Source organism: Ursus arctos, unplaced genomic scaffold, assembly GCF_023065955.2.
Source record: "Ursus arctos isolate Adak ecotype North America unplaced genomic scaffold, UrsArc2.0 scaffold_8, whole genome shotgun sequence".
Classification (NCBI taxonomy): domain Eukaryota; kingdom Metazoa; phylum Chordata; class Mammalia; order Carnivora; family Ursidae; genus Ursus; species Ursus arctos.
This window is the reverse complement of record NW_026623100.1, coordinates 34434248-34454565: the sequence shown is the minus strand read 5'-3', so window position 1 is coordinate 34454565 and position 20318 is coordinate 34434248. Positions and strand designations below refer to the sequence as shown.

The 20318-nt window shown below is 46.9% G+C and overlaps 1 protein-coding gene across 2 annotated transcripts in view; it reads right to left on the bottom strand.

Annotated features, from left to right (window-relative positions):
* The window catches only part of ANTXR1 (ANTXR cell adhesion molecule 1), a 213204-nt gene that overhangs the window by 79832 nt on the left and 113054 nt on the right, over positions 1 to 20318 (bottom strand). For both annotated transcript variants that reach the window (XM_026484155.4, XM_044377552.3), the window contains exon 13: positions 3813 to 3908. In XM_026484155.4, coding sequence (XP_026339940.2) covers positions 3813 to 3908 — 96 coding nt within the window. The remainder of the gene's footprint in view (positions 1 to 3812; positions 3909 to 20318) is intronic.

Sequence of the window (20318 nt, the reverse complement as noted above, 5' to 3'; positions counted from 1 at the left end):
TTCACATTTCTTCTTCCAGACAGGGCCAGCAGGAAGCAAGGATGCTGAGGCAGAGGGCAGGCCTGATAGTACCCACTATGTCTGGTCTGGTCATACTTGTCATTACATTTTAAAATGCTCTTTATGATCAGTACATAGCAACCTGAGTACCCGCCCTTCTATTCCAGGATTTTGTGGACTGCCCCCTACCCCTGCCCCTTAGCCAGCCACGAAAGGGTTAATGTTTGGCTCAGTTGGGGTGGGGAGCCTTATAAGGTTGTTAAATATTTTGTACATCATTCCTGGAGAAAACTTTGCAGCACAGACAAGCTCTCATACTCCACATGTCACGAGACTCTTCTATTCCCTGGCTGTTTGCCCTCATCACGATGCAGCTTTCGTACCAGGTCATGGGGCATTTCCTGCACTTGGGGCAGGGCAGGGGGAGTGACAGAGGAAGGATTCAGGACCATCATTCACAAGGATGCCCTCTGCCAGTCCCACAACTGTGGGTAGAGGTGCTGTCCCTCAAAGGAAAGAAACGTCTTGCATCCTCGGAACCAGGATCCCGGGATGGGTATGGGGGCAGGGAGCTGATGTTTGCCCTGCTTCCTGTGTACTCCCTTTAGAAAACACATGACTTTATCCTGTCTCCTCAGACATCATCACTCTTCAAGAAAGCCAGTGGTCAACAAGTAGTTTTTTGGGGGCATACCAAGCATCACAGCTCTGGCCAGCTTTCAGAAATAGGGGTGAGGGCAGTTTTTATAGACATCATAAACAGGAAAATTAATCTCCAAGATCTTGCCTTGTAAAGAAATCCTTTGGGACTTACAAAATCAGATCACATTAACATATTTTGGCCACCTTCCAAAGCAACATGGGCTTAAGCAGATAAATTCATTGAAAAATATTTTGAATATTGCAAAACAATCTGGCCTGGGGTGACACTGCTTCCAGTAATGAAAGACATTAATTCAGAGATATTTCCCTGGAAATTAAAACCACAATGAAATATCACCTCGCACCAGTTAGAAGGGTCGGCGATCATCAAAAGACAAAAGATAACAAACACTGGCGAGGATGTGGAGAAAAGGGAACCCTTGTGCACTGTTGGTGGGAATGTAAATTGAAGCGTGGAGGTTCCGTGAAAAATTAAAAATAGAACTACCATATGATCCAGCAGTCCCACTTCTGGGTAGATCTCCAAGGAAATAAATCATGATTCTGAAGTAGTATCACCTCTGTGTTCACTGCAGCATTACTTACACTAGCCAAGACGTGGAAACAACCCAAGTGTCCGTCGCGGGTGAACGGATAAAGAAACCGCAGTACACATACACAACGGAATAGTGTTCAGCCGGACAAAGAAGGAGCTCCTGCCGTTTGCAACCACCTGGACACACCTCGAGGGCGTTATGCTAAGTGAAATAAGTCAAACGGAGAAAGACAAGCGCTGTGTGATGTCACTTACATGTGGAATTTAAACAAAACAAAACACAACTAGAAACAGATCATATCTGCGGTTGCCAGAGGTGGGGCTGGAGGGGTGGGAGGTGGGGGAATTGGGTGAAGGGGGATGTTAATGCACAGTAGGGTGACCAAAGTAAAGAAGACTGTATGGTATATCGGATAGTTGCTAAGAACTGCTAGGAGAGTAAATCTTAAAAGTTCTCAACACAAGGAAAAAAATTTGTAACTATGTGAGATGACGGATGTTAATCAAACTTACTATGGTAAACATTCTGCAGTAGATACATCTATCAAATTATGTTGTATACCTTCAACTTATGCAATGTTGTGTGTCAATGATACTGCAATAAAACTAGAAAGAAGAGACATTTCCCACCAGTATAAATGGAATGCTATGGAATTCGGGAATATATTCCTATTATAGTAACTAGTTTTTAGTATTGATAACACTGCCCAGCATTTACTGTGTGCAGGGTACTGCTCTAAGCAGTATGCACATGAACTCTTTTAGGCTTCGCCATCTACCCATGAGGTCAGTGCTCTTATTCTCTTTCTTACACAATTGAGGAAACTGAGGTACAGAGAGGTTAGGTAACTTGCCCAAGATCACACAGCTAGTAAGCGATGGAGCGCTAGCTCCATCTGTACTATTGTTCCTAGCCGTCCCCACCCAGAAGTACCTGTTTTTGAGAATGAAGGGGACCGGGTGAGTGGGGTGAGGCCTACTACAATAGGAGACCTGCTGTTCAAGGCCGGCCAGCCGCCACCATTACCGCCACCCCTGGCCACCCCTTTCTTTAAGAGCCCACTGCAAAGGCTCGTTGGTTTGGTTTTTTTCCCCAGAATTTCAGACTTCAAAATGTGCTTGTTTTTAAATCACCATAGAAAGCACCTTGGCTGACTCATGGGTTTTTTTTTTTTTTTTTTACCCTCAAAATAAAGCGGTGTGAAGGCTGAAGTACTGAAAACACCACTTAGCTTCCGGGGCTGCTGTGGGAAGAAGGCGTGCGGAGTCTGGATGAATCCATCCAGTCTGGCTTGCACTGGCTGACCCAAGGTTTGCGCCTGTCCTGGGTCCCTCCTGCACACACGTGTTCGGATCCACTGAAGCAATCTTACCCTCAACACCCAGGGCCTCTGCTGGTGCAAGAGCCTCTTTTCTTTCCAGAAGTCCCTGCCACATGGATCCACATCCTGGTCAAGCTTCTCCTCCCCTTCCTTTACCACCGCTTTAAAATGTCATTCGAAGCCCTCTCCCCACCCTCTCGAGTCCAGCGCTCTGTGAGTGCTCGGCTCTTGCTGAGCTCGGTTGCACACACCGACGTGAGTTCCCTTGCACTGTGCACGGATTGCTCGGAGAGGGAATGAAGACAAGTTCTTGCCTGGAGAGGCTCACTGTCTCCCCTGCGGGCCCCTCCATGGAGATACAGAGAATGCAAGATGCTAGGCAGCAGGACAGGGCTCACCTCAAACTCACCTGGGCTTTACCACGCATGCTCTGATTTGCAGAAAGGCAAGGCGTGGGCTGGAAGTAGGCATGTGAAAGCGATTTTTTTTTTTCCAATTTGGATATTATTTTGTTTGGACTTTTCCTAGCCTAGGGGCCAGGGAACAAAAATTGATAAACAGGCACATTTCATTTGGGTGCAGCAGGTGACGGTGGGTTATTCCAGGCCTGAAGCTATCTGGGGAGACATTGGCCAGAGCCACGGGGTGGCTCCTGATGACGATGATGGGGAGGAGACAGATTTTACTGATTTTGTAGCAGAAGTGCTTAGACTAGTGCTGGGCACACGGTGGATGCGTCCTAGAAATGTTAGCTAAAAAATAATGAAATTAAGGCAGACTCCACTCATGATTGTTAGAAAGAAAGAGGCCAAAGGCAGTCTCTCAGGCAGGCAGACTAGCTACTAAGGCCAAGGGGGCCTTGAAGAGTATCAGCTGGTGCAACTCAACACGTATGTATGCGTGTGTGTGTGTGCGCGTGTGTGTACACATGTGTGTACACACACGTGTGTGTGTGTGTACGTGATACACGTCAAATATCACTCATCGCTTACAGTATCCTGTGGGTCCTTCCTAAGCCCTGGAACCAGAGCGGCCACCTCGACTGCCCTACCTGAAGGCCGTGTCCACGGGCCACCTCACTCCCTAACCCATACTGATTCCTAACGACTCGTGGTTCCATTGAGCAGTGTCAGTTTGTGCCAACTTTGTATAAATTGTATAAACAATGCAAAATTTGTCCTTCATCTTTTAAGAGTTTTTTTTTTTTTACCTCTCCTCCTCACAGTCCTGTTAAGCTTGTGTCCCCTTCTGCTGGAGGCCAGAGGTGAGGAGGAGGAACCTGGGGCACTTACCACGGTGCAGCAGAGCGGCCAGAACCACCAGAGGAGAGCCAGAGCCAGCAGCAGGAACAGGATCAGCAGGGCGATTGCCAGGATGGAGCCATCGGACTGTGGGGCCAAGAAAGAAGATGGTCAGCAGTGGGGCAGGCCACGGGGGCGACCCGTGACACCTGGAGCCTCCCCCTCCCCGCCCTCCCATTGCCAATATGCAGATTCGAGGCCAGAGAAGGGCACCGCCTCGCCAAACAAATGGATGGAACCCTGCCCAGCATCTGGGCAACACACTCCACATAGCCAATTCTCACGAGAAACGGATTTGTGTTTTCAGAAGGCCCTGCTCTTCGCTTTGGACAACACGCTGAGGGGCCAACCCCACAAGGGCCAGAGCAGGCACTTGCCCACGCAGCTGGACGTTGAGGTGGCCTGTGACTGCTCCTTGCCTCTGGCCCGTCACCCTCTGCCTGGTGACATCCTCCTGCTCTCTAGCTCTGCTGTTCTGGCCACCGCCTCACTGCCCTCAGGACCGTTCTACTCAGGATTCGGCCTGCTCCCCCGGACTCGTTCACAGAGATGCCCGGGACTGATGCAGGGGGCAGAGTCTAGAGCCAGTTGACAGGATGAGATAAGGGGCAGATGATTCTGGGGAGGGAGGAGCAGCTGATACGGAACCGGGGAGGCAAGGGGAGCGGTGGCGGAGTCAACGCTGCTGTGAGATCGCGTGGCTGTCAACTTGGGGGGTGAGGCAGGTGCCCAAGACAAATTTTGCCCATTTCGAAACGTGTTAGTATTCGAGGGCTGCCGGCTCAAAGAAGCAGATGGAAGTCTCTTCCACCTGCCCTGGCTCCCAGCTGCTGGGAGCGGAAATGGGCTCAACTCTGGGGCCGGGGGAGGGGGCAGGTTGAGGAGCAACTCGTCATAGGTGCTGATTGTCATGGTGCTCTTTCTGAGTAAAGCTGGGAATTCCACTTTGAGGGCCCCTAAATTATCAGGTATGTTCACACCTAAATGTTGTTTTCAATTAAGGAATGGCTAATGATACATTATGGAACTACCATGCCATTGATTACTGTGTAGACACAGTTTTCAAATAATATTGAAATGACAGGAGAAACATTCCTGATATAATGAGTGGATTTATGGATAAATGTCAGGAGTGAAAGAGAAAGACTGAAATTTACTAAATATTTACTAAAATATTAATAGTGGTTTTGCGGGTTGTGGGTTTACAGAGATTTTCTTTAAAAAACCTCTGTCTTTTCTTTTTTTAGAGACAATTTGTAGTAAGAAGACGAACTACTGAAGTTGTTCTTTAAAAATCTGTCCTTGGATTTTTGGGGCTCCCCGCTTTGGTGTCTGAGCTCGCCTGGCCCAGAGGTTCTTACCCAGGGCCAGTGGACCTACAGGGTACACAGCTCGGCTCAAGGGGGTGGAAACTTGTGACCCTCTCCAAATTACACCCGTGACCATCATGACCTTTGTCTTCGGGGAGACCACTGACCGCATGATCAGGTTCTCAGAACTGCCCCCCAACCCCCGGCCCATTGATGAGGAGCGAGGTTGGGCGGCCCGTTCAGGGGAGTGCAGCAGGTTAATGGCAGGGTTGGGACTTGACTCACTCCCACTCTGAGTGCTCCGTGGGGGCTCCTGGAAGCGGTTTAAAGGCAGCTCTTACTCCCTGGAACGTCTTTAACCAAAAAGCCAGGAACTAAACACCGTGGTCCAACCCAGCCGAGGCCTGGGAATGCCAGATTGCCCCTGCGGGAGGTGCGGCCTCACAGATGCAGGTGCAGGGCTGGGCAGTGGGCAGGGAGGGAGCACAGACCCCAGAAGGTGGATGTGGCCCTGCAGAGAGGCCGCTGCTGGACCCACAACAAGGATGCGTGAACTATGGCAGGGAGGGATGCTCTCAGAAAGGACGCAAAGAACTCAGGAGTGTTTCCCAAACTTACTGTCAGGCAAGGATAACTCTTAACCCCTCAGTCCCTGCATTCCACAGCCATGAATGGAGACACTCAACCTCAGCCGCCCCACTGCCCTGACGGCCGCACAAAGGAGCCAGCTAGGTGCACGCAGACGCGGCGGGCAGCTGGCACGACAGCTGTCGGGGCAAGCACTGCGCCGTACCTCACCCTCCCTCCATGTCCTCACCACAGCGGACATGGGGGGGGGGGTTGCACATCGTCAATCTGCTGGCACTTAGAATAATAAATAGTTCTCGTTACTGAGAGGCGCGTAAAACAGCAGTCTTTTAGTATCGAGTTGTAATTCAGGGAAGCCTACAGACTACATTTATTCCCATTATACTCCATCTCCCTGCTCCTGAATTTATTTTTCATTTTAGATAGAGGAACCGAAGCAGGAAGGCTCAGCTATTGTGGGGAAAAGGTTTTACTTCCTTCTGGAAGAAGGTTTCCTGCGAAACAGGGAGGGAGAAGGACCTGGCTGGCAAGGGGAGAGAGGAGGCTTCTGCCCTGAGGGAAGACTCCCTGGCTTGAGACGCACAGACGCACCTATGTCTGCCTCCCCCCCACCCCCCTGCCAAGCTGGGTCTGCCCCTTACAAGCCATGGATCTCCTGGGCTGTAGTGGAAGAGGAGGAGGAGGAGGGGGAAGGGGAGGAGGAGGAGGAAGGGGAGGAGGAGGAGGGGGAGGGGGGAAGAGGAAGGGGAGGAGGAGGAGAAAGAGGATTGAGGGGGAGGAAAGGGAGGAGGTGAAGGATGGGGAGGAGGAGGAGGAAGAGGAGGAAGAGAAGAGGAGGGGGAGCAGGGGGAGGAGGAGGGGAATTAGGGAGACAGCTTGGGGCTCAGGAAGGGGTAAGGTGCAATGAGGGGAGTGGGAATGCACGGGGCCAGGACCTCCTGGCAGGACTTTGTCCTGCTCTGGAGACAGCCTGGGATACAGCCCCCAAATGCACTGCCTGCTTTTCAAGCACTTCCCACAATCATTACATATACACCAAGTGCGAAAGAGCCACCATCAAACACAGGGCAGGAATTCTTGATAACCTTAGACCTGAAGCCAATGTGTTCCTGGGAGATAACATATACATGCGACCCCTGAAGGTCCTTCACGTATTCATTCCACAAACGTTTATTGACGATCTGTTCTGTGCCCATTGAGCAGACCTCAAGGATGCAAGATCGATTAGACAGAACCAAGGTGCTCACGTCTGCCGAGGGAAGCTGTATAAACAGTGAACCATGTGCAGGGGGCTGCGTGCGATGAAACAGCTGTATACCCCGCACCTGTTATGTGTCAGGTAGTGAACAGTTAGACGGTCTCTATTATGGAATTTACATTCTGGTGGAATAAGGATAATGACGATGCTGATGACGATAACTGTTACTCGTACAGCTACCGTACATGAAACACTAAGTGCCAAGCACTGTTCTTTCTAACTACTAACAGGCTTTCCCTATGTTAGCTCGTTTAATTCTCATTAACAACCAGATGAATTTAATATTATTTCTCTCACCTTATAGATTAAAATCCTGAGGCAAGGACAGGTGAAGGAACTTGCCCTAGGTCCCAGGAAGAAACCAGAATTTAACCTGGGCTGTTCAGTTCCATACCCCACAGGTTTAACCAGCCGGCTGTTGCTCTCAGCAGGGGCTAAGAACCGAGGGCCTGGGAGGTAAGCACGCCAGAGAGGAGGTGGCGCTGGAGCTCTGGCCCTGCAGGGTGGAGGGGAGGTTGGCATTCCTGCAGAGCAAGGCACGCGGTGGCAGCGAAAGGGGTGGGGAACCTCACCATCAGAAGTCATGCAAGCCCAGCCGAGGAGCATGGCTTCTATTCTGAGCCCAGAGGGACCCGGGTGGGGGCGGGGCACAGTTTTCAGATTTATTTCTCGGGAAGCAAACGCTATCGACATTCTAGAGTATGGACTCCAGGAGGGAAAGATTGGGGGTCAGAGGCCCAGGTGGAGGGCTGCCGCAATGCTGTCTAGTTCTCGCAGGATGACATTGTACAGGGTCACCCTTCTGGAACTTTTGCATTTTCATGGATGTGTTCAGTATTAATATAACTAATAATAGCTGACTGTTACTGTGTGCTATCTACATTCCTGGCACTATGCAAAGTGCTATATACACATTATCTCATTTAATTAAATGAGCTTTGTAAAGCAGTCTTCCAGGAATCATTCCTCCTGTTTTGCAGGGAAGGGAAATGGAAACTCAGCAAAGGTATGTAACTTACCCAAGACTTTCCACATACTACTTACAAACATATTTAGAGGCCCACAATTTTAATGTTGCAAAACTGGAATTGAATTTCATAGTCTGATTTTACAACTTCACTCTCCTCCCACTCAACTGTCACAGTATAATGGCTCAGTCGGTTAAGTGTCTGACTCTTGGTTTCGGCTCAGGTCATGGTCTCAGGGTGCTGGGATCGAGCCCCAGGTCGGACTCTGGGCTCAGTGTGGAGTCTGCCTGAGAATCTGTCTCTCTCTCTCTGCCCCTCCTGCTCATGCTTTCTCTCTCTAAAATAAATAAATAAAATCTAAAAAAAAAATTCACTTAAGAAATACCCGCATCTTAAAGGCTAAACCTTGAGCGGCTGTGGGAGAGAAGGAGACTGTATTTGGAATGGCTACATCTGCTCCAAAGGGAGCTTCACCCATGCAGCCCAGTGTGGATCAATGCATCCCACGGGTGAGACTGTATTTCAGAGTGAAGTCAGACAGGGGCGGGGACCAACAGCAGAGCCTGCCTTCCCCTTACAGTCTTGGCTTGGCGTTTCGACCAATAACCTTGCGAAGTGGGATTGTCAACTCATGCAAGGATGGCCGTATGTAACCCACTGAATATGTATCATGCATCGGCGCTGTTTAGTAAATGGTATTTGCTTCATCCGTGAAATGAGTCACTTACTCTCAACCCCAGTTCTTTTGCATCTTTACCATGTCCCCAAATGAAGAACCCCCTTGGGTGCTGAGGAGCGGTCCTGCCATTGGCTGGGAGGCATGTGGAATGATTCAGAGCCCACATGACGTAACCTAGTGCCCCAGGACCTGGCTCTGCTCTTTTACTCTGGTACCAACTGCTTTGACTCCTTGGGCTCTGGCCACTAACTTGCCCTCCTGTGTCCCAGCTCACTGTCTGTTGGCCTAGTCCCCACAGACTAGGATTGTTGGATAATTCCAGGAGGGTCATGGGCTGACTTGCTCTCAGCCCGACTTAGGACAGGTGTGTGGGCTCGGTCTCTGCTCTCCCCCTTCACCAGGGCAAAGGGTGCACAGGCCTACGTGGTCACACCACAGGGCTGAGTGGGGCCATTTAAGTCAGTGGCCCCAGTCACAGAACTGTGCCTGCACAGACCCTGTCGCGGATGGCTAGGGGATGGCAGGGGGCAAGGTGGCTTCTGAGAACTCATAATTTCAGCAGCTCCCAGCCTTCAGGCTGATGCAGAAACATACTCCAAGCTCTCTCAGAGTCCTCACCGGGGAGGGGAAGCCTGAGGTAGGGACCTGATTTTATGAGCCGAAGTGAGAGCAGAAGCTGACTTGCTTAACAAACTCTCAGACTCTGACACCTGCCCTTGCCAGGCAGCCCCTGCATGTAATTTTTCAGAAACTTTCAAAAGATTTCAGAGGGAAAAAAAGCAGCAGATAAATAGGCAAAGACTGATTCCTACCATTGTTATTTCTCGGACGGCCGAAATATCAACATGAGTTAAATTTTTGTTTTATTTAAAAAGTGAAAGAGAGTCTAAAAAATCAACAAGGGTCTGTATTTAGAAAAAAATTTGGCAGGGGGTGGGGGGCTGTGGGGTGTGTGACGAGAGCTGCAAGGCAGGTGGAAAGCGAGCAGAATGAGGTGGTGTCTGTTCTAGTTGCAGGGGCGGGAGGGTGGAAATCATCGATCTCCTTCAGTGAACAGTGTCCTGCTTTCTTGAATCTGAGGGCAGGCGGTGCTCAGCCCTGCTCCTCCCTCCGGTCAGGTTATGGCTGTTCGGGTGACCGTTCCTAAAGGCTCCTGGCTTGGAAGGCCAAGCAGAGCTTTCTTTAATTCCTTCTGTTTCCAGCTCACCAAACGAGGGCCTCCCTTTCAAGACAAGGAGGCATTGTTTTCAAGGGCATAGGTTTGGAAACATGACGAATGAAAGCATCTCTTACTTGCTAGGTTGTAGGTAATTTTGGATTTCTGATGCAGGGCACGAGGGGGAGGGATTTTGTCTGGGCCCATTTGCACTGTGATGAGAGAGAGAGAGAGAGAGAGAGAGGCAGGCCTCGGGATAATAGAGCATCCAGCACTGCTCCTCCTTTCTGTTTTGTTTTGGGGGTTGCCATGGTAAAGAGAGGAGGCTAACATTGACAGGAATCAGTGGGAGATTGGGCGAAGCTCAGCTTAAAGAAACTGTGCTATCCCGCATTCCGCATCTCGCAGTTGGGTTTGGACTGGGATTCTGCCCCATGTCCCGCATGGCTCATTACGTAGCCGGTGAAGCGTCTAAGTTAAGAAGGGAGCATTCTTCCCCACTCCTGTGTGTCCTTCCATGTCCAGGGTACCCTGTGAGTGCAGACCTTCTCTTCCCCTTTATTCATTCAATGAAGAAGGCCAGAGTGATCCAAGCACAATGCGATCTGTTCTCCCTGTCCCTCCCAGAGCACACTGCCCCCAAGGAGCAGCCCACAGGGAGGCTGGCTCCCACTGAACTTGTGAGTGAGCCGGCCCACACAGGGCCTCCTCTCGTCCTTTGTGATATGAAGCTGGTGCTGTCGGGAGGCCTGATGCTTACGTAATTTGGAGGAGCCTCTTTAAGAGAAAGAACATAAAAACATAAATGCAAAATTATGAGGGTCCCTCCCAGGGTTTCAGGACGGCTAGGAGGGACCCATTCAAGTAAGCAAGCTTGCAGCTCCGATCTCGGCTGCTGGGTAGCTCGGCTGCTGGCTGAGTCTTCCCTGGACACGCCCCTGCCCACGACGAGACCGGGAAGCTATTTAATTGTGGACGTCAGTTTCCAGCCCGTTTGCTGCCGCACTCAGCCAGTGTTCAGCCCACAATAGTACAGGCAATAGTGAGGTTCACCTATCATTTTGGGGCATCTCATTTCTGAGACATATAGACGGGCCGTGGTAATGGTAACAATGAGGTCTGACGACGGCACACATGGGTTATTACCCGAGGGGTTCTGAGAGCCCTCACTGACGGTGGTGGGTTTGCTGTCGCTCTACGATCTCGGCCAGGTTTTGCAGATCCCGAGTATTAACGCTGAATTACTGAAGATATCAGATCCTTTCAAGTGGTTAGACTAGGCTAGCTTTTCAACATTTAACGTGAAAGAAGGAATTAGCAGGTTTATTCTGCCACATTGAAGGGCCATTAGCCAGACTCTGCCAAAAATATGACAAGAAAATAGCTGGTGATCCATTCGAGCTTCTGAAAACCTGGCAGTGTGGTTTCCCTGGATTCAGTCGGTGACCAATGACGCCACAGGGCACGGCAGGACGCGGCGAGGCGGCTTTGCTATGGTGTGAGGCTACCCAGTGGCCCCTCTTCATCTCCTCCCTCCACCTTGACCCCTGGCCCTCCCTCTCTGCTACTGAGTGAGGTTGTTTGAAGCCCTCAAGGGCAAGTGACCCTTTCTCCAGGGGCAGCTCTGGTCTATGACCTTGCGATCTCGTGGCAGCCTGCTGATTCTAAATCCCAAAGAGGCCATCCTGGTGAGAGGGAAATGTGCAGAGATCAAGAGACTTGTCTTCTTCAGATGAGAGACCTGTGGAGGTGAGGGGGGCCCCGCACCCCCTGCTGCAGCCCTCTCAGCTCCAGGGTGCTTTCTTCCATCCCAGGGCACAGGCTGGCGCTTGGGAGGTGTCCCATTCCAGAGCTCTGAGGTGGGATTCAGAACTATCCTCAGCAGCTGGGCTGAGCTCTGTTTCCTGCCCAGACGAAACTGGCGGAACGCAGGCAAGTTTTATTTTGTAAGCTGAAATTTTAGTCATTTTATTGCTGCTGAGAAGTTCTGCATGGGCAAGCCCCAGAGACCAAGAGTCTCTCTCTCGCTCATAGCTTATATATTCTATTATTTCTGGAAGCAGCTTTAGCGATTATCTAACTTCTCCACCCAAACCGCCCTGCATTTTACTGGAATTCTATTCTGCCGGCCTCTGTGCCGAGTACCGGACCTTCCTGAGCCTCCTTCCTCCTCTCTGATTATCCCTCGTCCACCTTCCTCACGGGCTGCTCCTTGTATTCAGTCCCTTAAATATTTGCATGGACCACGGATCCAGTTTTTGTTTTTGGAAAGGTAGACAGTTTTTATTTTGCTTGAAGCATGTCTACTTTTTAAATTCACTTCAAAAAAATCATGGTAAAAATATACAAATAACATTTGCCATTTTAACCATCTTTCAAGGCGTACAACGCAGTATGTCTGCAATGTCGTGCAACCTGTGGACGGACCCTCGGTCTGTGCTGGTTTCTTGGGGCCACTCTCCACGGGCTGTCTCATTGCCTTTCCGAGTTCAAACTCTCATCTCCACACTGAGGACTGACGTCTTTATCTCTAGCCTAGACCTCTCCTCCTGCTTCAGCGTGATGGTGAGGGTCATTCAGCTGTCCGGCAATTCTTACTAATGCCTCAAAGTCAACGGTTCAAGCTGAGCTCATTATTCTCCCCTTCAAGCCTGCTCGTTCTCCTCTCCTCCTTCAATGGCACTCCTACCAAACTAACCCCTTCTTGGGTCTGTCCCTGTCTACTCTTCCTCCACACCGTGGATTAGGGTGAGAACCTTATTATTTCTTTTCTGGACAATGGTGGCTCTCTCTTCACTGGTTTCTCCCCCACTATCCTGCTACCCCAAATTCCATCCTCTGCAACGCGATCTAGAGGCACCCATCTAACATTTTGTTCTTTTTTTTTTTAATAATAATTTTTTATTATGTTATGTTAGTCACCATACAGTACATCCCTGGTTTTTGATGTAAAGTTCCATGATTCATTACTTGCGTGTAACACCCAGTGCCCCATGCAATACGTGCCCTCCTTACTACCCATATTGTTCTGAGAGCTCTAACAGCTCCTCATTGTCTGCACGATTTCGTGACATTTGAGAATTTGATGAAAGTGACACACCCCTTCGCTCAGAAAAGTACACATTCACATTTACACAGAAGCTCACAAATTCTGATGACAATCTCAGAGCGTCCATCAAATTCCCAGAATCCATGATGGGTCCTCGGCTCGAGACCCTTCACAGCGAGGCCTCTCTTATTTATCCAACCTCCTCTCCTCCCCGCCTCCCTCATTATACTTTGTGCTTTGACAAAAGTAAACGTGTGCACACCTCGCTGTGCTGTTCTCTCGTGTTCTTCTCCCGGAAACACCTTTTCGTCTTTTCATTGCTTGGGAAGCAGTTTCTCATCTTCCAAGTCTTAGATCAGGCCACACCCAATTCACGCCTACCTTGCCTGCTTACTGAGTACCTACTATGTGCTAGGCCCCCTACAGGCACCGGCATAAAAGACGGACATCGTCTTTGTGACCACAGACCTTGTAGTTGAGTGGGGAACACAGCCAGGAAAACGCTATCAGTGAGCTCTGAGTTTGTGCTCTCACTTTATACGCCCACCTTAGCATTCGCTGTATGTTATAGAAACAATATCATTATGTGCTTATCTCTCTCGCTGAACTGTCAACCCCTTGAGGGCACAAGTCTGACTTTACTCATCTTTGTAACAGGGAGACACAGAACAGTGTTGCAAACATAAAAAGACTTGTCACTCAAGTATTCATTAGATGGAGCTAAATCAGGATTTAGTAGGCCAATGCTTTCTACAGCTAGTAGGTGGCAGAAAGGGCACTGAAGCCAATGTCGCCCTAGGCTGCTCGCCTCCCCCTCCAAGGCCCCACCGCTGTAAACAGCTCACTAACCTCACTGCAAAGAGCTTGGGCTTCGGAATCAGGAAAAGATATTTAAATCCAACTCTTCCACTTATGAACATGTAGACTTTAAAATATTAATGTGTAGACTTTAGATAAGTTGTTCAACTTCTCTTAAACTTCCTTTCTGAACCTATATGAAGTTGAGATAATTCCTACTTCCCAGGATTGATTTGATCCTTAATGAGATAAGAGATGTAAAGATCCTGGCATATGGCCATCCTTCAATAGATGTGATTCCCCTTTCTTTCTTTTTTTTTTTTTTAAGATTTATTTATTTATTTGACAGAGATAGAGACAGCCAGCGAGAGAGGGAACACAAGCAGGGGGAGTGGGAGAGGAAGAAGCAGGCTCATAGCGGAGGAGCCTGATGGGGGGCTCGATCCCATAACGCCAGGATCACGCCCTGAGCCGAAGGCAGACGCTTAACCGCTGTGCCACCCAGGCGCCCTGTGTTTCCCCTTTCTATCTGCCCTTGCTTCTATGCCCATGTCACGTTTCTGCTGATGTGCCTGGGCTCGATCTAGGCGAATGGATTTGATTCCCATAAACAGTTTCCTGCTAACTGGACTGGAGCTATGGTGTTAGTGGGTGGTCCCAGGTTAGGTATTTGGGAGATCACAGGCCCTCAGATGTCCATACCAGTGTCAAGGAAAGGGAAACCCACGTGGATTTTCCAGGGGCAAATGTAATCACCCTCATTAAAGGTGATCAAATATTAATGTTGGTAAAACATAATCAAACATTAGGATTCATCCCTGCTCCCTGAGAGGTAATCTGGGCTAGAAATGGCAATAAAATTGATAGACACCGAAGACACTGGATTCCTTAACCCACAAAGTAGGCAATATAGAAGAAATATTAGGTGAGAATTACCTAAGCCCTAGTGGAACTCCTTTTAAACCGTACGCCTATAGAGTAATGAGGCGGTGCTTGTAGCGAACAGAGCAAAACCCCACATCCGCATGAATCGCATTCCCTGCAAACTTAGTGGCTTTGGATGCTGGAGACTCTCCAATGATACAGCCATTGCTCAAAGCAGCCCTTAGGACTGTTTCTGAAACCAATGGACAGGCCGCGAAAGGAAAACCTTCCACCTTCCTAGTCCTGCTTCGCTTCTCACCAAGCAGCTTGACTACCATTCACCAGACCTGGTTCCCACAACTTCTAGGGGTTGTTTTCAAATCAGAGGGTGATGTTCCCCTATTTCCCTATTGAGGATATTCCCATACCGTGACGTGGAAGTGGTGGTAATTTCAGAGCAGGAGTGACAGCATAGTCGGCATTGTGACTGTGTTTGGAGAAAGGATAGGGCTTTCCAAGGTAAATATTTTGAAGGAGCAGCCATCATCCGGATGTGCAAATTCTAGTTTGCTATAAATCTTATGACTTTAGGCCTTATGTGAATAAAACCAGAAGGACTTAGATAAGCCATCACTGGTATGCAATTGAGGGGAGATTGATGTCACACCCCCTCAAACTCAAGTTCTGAGGTCCTTTGTCGTGGAAGGACACTCCGTATCAAGGTTTTCCAGCCTCGTCTTGGCTTCTTGTCGCCTTGCACCAGTACAGACACTTCATCTCACCCACAGTGGTAAGGGTGATAATAAGTAAATCTTGGGTTCATTCAGCACTTTCCTTTCTCCGTAAAATGCATAGAGCTTGTTAATCAAAACCAGTTTTAGAGAATAATTCCGACAAGATGCAGCTCATTAGTACTCACAGTGCCTAGTTCCTGTGAGTGGGCTGTTGAAATAGGATTAGAGAGAAAGTTCCTTAGTAACGTTCAAATACGATGACACTGGAAGAGAAAGGCTAATTTCTTGTTTTCATTTTTTGTTTCACTACAGGGACTGGTCTCCTTGCCTTTAACGTAGCTTTTTATTTAATGTATGGGCTTAATTGGTTTTCTTAGTCATCCCTCCCATATTAGTCAGCACCACTATTACCTATTATCAGCAAGTAAGCATACCTACTGTATACTGTTAGCTGCTGCCTTCGATTATAAACTTGGAAAGGTAGAAGCCAGGCCTGTGATTTGGTGCCTCACAGACATGGATGCTTCCCAGTGGTGGCCATGATGACTGATTCCTCAAAACTATGCCTCTAAACTGAATTATAGAGTATCTGGAAACCAACTAATCATTTTCTGTTGTTTCTAACACACGGTCAGCAGCAGGAGACACGGAAAGGTGAACACAGTCAGTCTCCACCCCTGGAAGACGTCTTCCCTGTCCAGTTAGAAAGTCGGGACTGATTTGCAGGGCTCGCTCAAGGAGCAGCACAGGGTAAGTGGAGTTAAACTTGAAATGATGCTAGACCACAGCGCTTGAGCTCAGAGCAGAGAGAGTTCAGGAGGCTTGCCAAGGTCAGCGAGGCAGCCTGGGGCAGGTCCAGGCAGCACTTGGCAGGCCTTGAAGCCACAGTGAAATCTGGGTAGGTGGAGAAAAGGAGAGGGCATTCCAGAAGGAAAGTGAAATGTGATCAAAGGCACAGAGGTAGGGACGGACATCCCTTTATTTAGAGAGAGGAGGTATGGAATGCACACGTTTGATCAGCAGCAGCCATTTTTATCTATTAGCAATCAGTGCATCCACAACTTTTAAGTCCAGCTGATAAAGGTCAACCGAGGCGGCCAGATTGGATTCTATCAGCAGCAGGATTCGTTAGCTATTCATTTAGGTTGAGTTTGTACCTTTATACACATTCCCAAAACCTTGAATGTTTAGATACCTTTTCCAGTTCCGTGAATTTGGGCAACGAAGGTAAAAGAAATTGCCTTAGCTGTACCTTTCATATTTCCTTGGCCCGCAAAGGAAGCAGTTCTCCTGACGCTGGGTTGTGTGTAAAAGAAACCCAGGAATATTTTAGTTGTCACTTATTCAAATGCTTTTTAATTTTTTTTTTTTTTAAAGAAACAAAACATTAAGCCCACCGCTTTGGGCACTGACTAAGCTAACATCTGTTCTAGCAACCACAGTAATGGCAAAGGAATGCTAGTTATATATTGCCTGTCGCACTGACAGACTCTTGTTTTAGGGAGATATAAAGTAAATCACTGATCTCTGAATTTCCTAATGAATATGTGAGAAGCTGGTTGCTTTGCAAAAGCAAAGGTGTTTATATACTCTGTGGGAGGCAGAAGGAAGAGCTTGCTGGCTTTTTCGGGCTGCAAGCAATATAAATCATGTCAGTCCCAAATAATGTCCTGATCAGAAGCTGTCCTGGGGCCGCTTGCGATTTGGTGTAATGTGACCATAAATCGCCACGCGGGACAATATGGCCTGGGTTTGGCTGCTGTGTCCTCCAGTTCTGTGATAGTCTAGTCTACGGATTTTGCCAATTTGGGGCCATTTAAGGAGTTGGAAATTATTTCAGTGTTGGCAGAAAGGAGATCCTTTGAGGCTCTCTCTTCTTTTTGGTCCTATTTCTCAAACTGTTTGCCCCTCCTTTTCTACTCCTGCCCTCCTTCTCCCTTTCTCCTCCCCTCCTTCTCCCCCACTCCCGTCCTCCTTCTCCTCCTCCTCCTGCTTTCTCTCCCTGCCTCTCCCCATCTTTCCCCCTCTCCCTCTCCACTCCTACACACTTTTTGGACCCTCTTTAAACTGTGCACTGCTTCCTACAGTTGTGCCTCTCACAACTGGATTCCCTACTCCAGAACGCTCAACCCCCAAGACTCAAACATTCAGAGCAGCTCCAACACCCAGGAGAAGGCACGAATGGACACGCTGGTCATTCACTAAAGCTTGTGTACTTAGGGCATACACTTTCTCTCAAGTTCTTATTCAGAGACTAGGAATTCTTTTACATACAAATTATAGAAGCTTGGTTGTCTGATATCTGATATCTTAAACTGTCAAATTAGAAAGGGGGCATCTAGAACAGAAGACACATGGATAATAACAAGAAGTGAGAGGCCAGAAAAAGCAGCACCATAAACTTGAAAAACCATAGTCTTTGGAAGGGCCAACAGCCTCAGAAATCGAGGGTTTCATATGACCTGGCTCAGGATTAGGTCATGGCTCAGGATTCTAGCTCATGGTAAGATGGTAGAGAGTACCGTGTAAACATTATATAGTATTTTACAACCTTTGTTTTTGTACAAAGGCTTCCGTAGGAAGAAAGACCAAGGTGTAGGTGAGGGATCAGCTCAATTAACATGTGTTTTCTTGGTTCTCTTGGCTAATGGTCTCCCTCCAGCACAGCCCCAACCTGTGACAGCGGTGAGTGTGGCCTGTCCCCCATCCAGTGATAACACAGTTCTTCAGACACACGTCTAGTTTTCATCTCCCCTGACCCCAACTAGTAGTTTTCTTTGTTACTTCTCTATTTGTCTTGTTTTCTATTTTGTTCTTTCTTTCATAGTTTTGTCCTTCCCCTTTTTTAGAGGGGTTTACTCTGCTGTTCTCTAATATCCTGAATTCACTGCTGGGCTAATTGACTTACAACTTCCCTTTTTTCTAATACAAACATTGAAGGCTACAGATTTCCCTCTAAGAACCACTTTAGCTGCATTCACAAGTTTTATTATGTGGCATCTTCATAACTGACCAGTTCTAAGTATTTCCTAATTTCCAATATGACTTTGTTTTGCCTTATAAAAGGTTTAGATGTCTGTTTGATATTTCCAAAAATGTGAGGTTTCCCTAACTATGATAAGCCCTGCAATAGCACCACTGGCTATATCATAAAGTTGGCCACAATGTGGTTGGTGATCAGCTCTAACCTCTCTTGAACCCCCACGCTCCAAAGGAGAAAGGCTCGAGTTCTCTTTTTCCACGGTGGTTGGGGTGGATGGTGGAAAGGAGGTGATCGATCAGTTTTATTCAACATATGTTTCTTTTATTTTTGGCACAGTACAGACTGATGGGACATATTTCTCTGAATTTAAGATGCATCCTTGTGGATAACTGATTATTTGATGAGCCATTAGGGAAAAATATGGCCAATTATGATGCTATAGTTTTGATTATCTGAAACATCCCAATTTCAGAGATGTTAAATTGTGCAAAAAGTGTGTCTTGGAATTTATAAAATAATGGTATTTTTTTGTTAATCTTATAATTGCATAACCCCTATTTAATGCAACCAAAAAATTCTGGACCCTTCTTTGAACATTTTCCTGTAGCCTCATTGTGTGTCCACTAGATCATGCTTAATTGCTTTATTCAAGTAATTTATATTTTATTAATTTTCCTTGGGCTGCTTAATCTATTAATTACTGAAAGAATTGTATTTAAATCTCTTGTGGTGGTGGACCTATCAATTTCTCTTTGTAATTCTGTCAATATTTGTTTCATATATGCTGAGGATATATCCTTAAATTCAGATTAGAATTATACCCTCTAAGTTCAGTGTTCCATTTAACATTATGGAATGGTCCTCTTTATACCAATAACTTTTTGTTTGTTTGTTTGTTTTATCTAATATTAATATAGCTACACTAGCTTTCTGTTGGTATTTTCCTGATACAACTTTTCTCATACTTTGATTTTCAACCTTATATTTTATTGAATGTATTTTTTATTGTAAATAGCATAAACAGTGTGATATTTTTTTGAACTCAATTTGTCTCTGTGTTTTTTAACTGCTGAGTTTGGTCCTTTATATTTATCTTGGTTTTGGATTATTTGGATTTAACTTTTATTTCTAAAAATAAATATTGCCATCTTATATGTGTTTATCACAGTTTCTTGAGAGCATAGATTCAGAAAAAAATTTCTTATTTATTCTGAAAACAAGGAAATTTCAAACTTAGGGCAAACATTCTTTAAAATACTTTGAGATAAAAATATTGAAAGTCAATTGCTCAAACATCCAAGAAAAACAAATCAGCTCGACTCCTCCAAAACATATTTGAAAAGATATTTTTATGCATACAAGGGTTATCAAAATAGAGATATTGGCAAACTATTTTTATTTCAGTTCACAAATAACATTTGATATCTGAATTCTGCATTTTGATATTCCTGTGGTCTTTTGCCCTTTCTAATGACAGTACGAGAAACCACAGGTCATCCTGTTAAAATAATAATAACTAAAAATACTAGCTATTGTGAAAAAGGCTTTGAATTATGTATGGCTTTACTGCGACTAATAAAGAGATGAGAATGATTTATGACTAGTATATCAATTGTTTTTAAGTTACAAGGTGTGTTTTGAGGTTATTTGAAACAAGTTGTTCTCAGAAGGAGCTCAGAAGGAGCACACTTTGGTCTGAAGTATAATCTCTTTTGTGTGAGGTGGAGGTTGGCCAATTTGAATTGCACTAAGACAAACCATCTCCGGTGTCCCAACAGAAGGATCTCATATTTATTTTCAGAATATAAAAGCCAAACTCAGTTGTTATACTGTATAGGACTGAAAATGTTTACCTTACTCCTTTACCAGCTTACATTTGGTTTTAGAATTACAGACTGTCAGTGCTGGAAGGAGTCTGAAAGCTAAGTCCAGCTGCCTGTCTGAGGAATGAATGGCATTTACATAATTCTGCCAACTTGTCAAGTTGCCTGTGCTTGAATACAACCCTAACAGGGAGCTCACTGCCCCCTGGAGCAGCCAATTACATAGACCATTTTAAAAACTGAGCCACAAACTGTTTATCAGCCTACCCTACTCCTTGGACCCATAC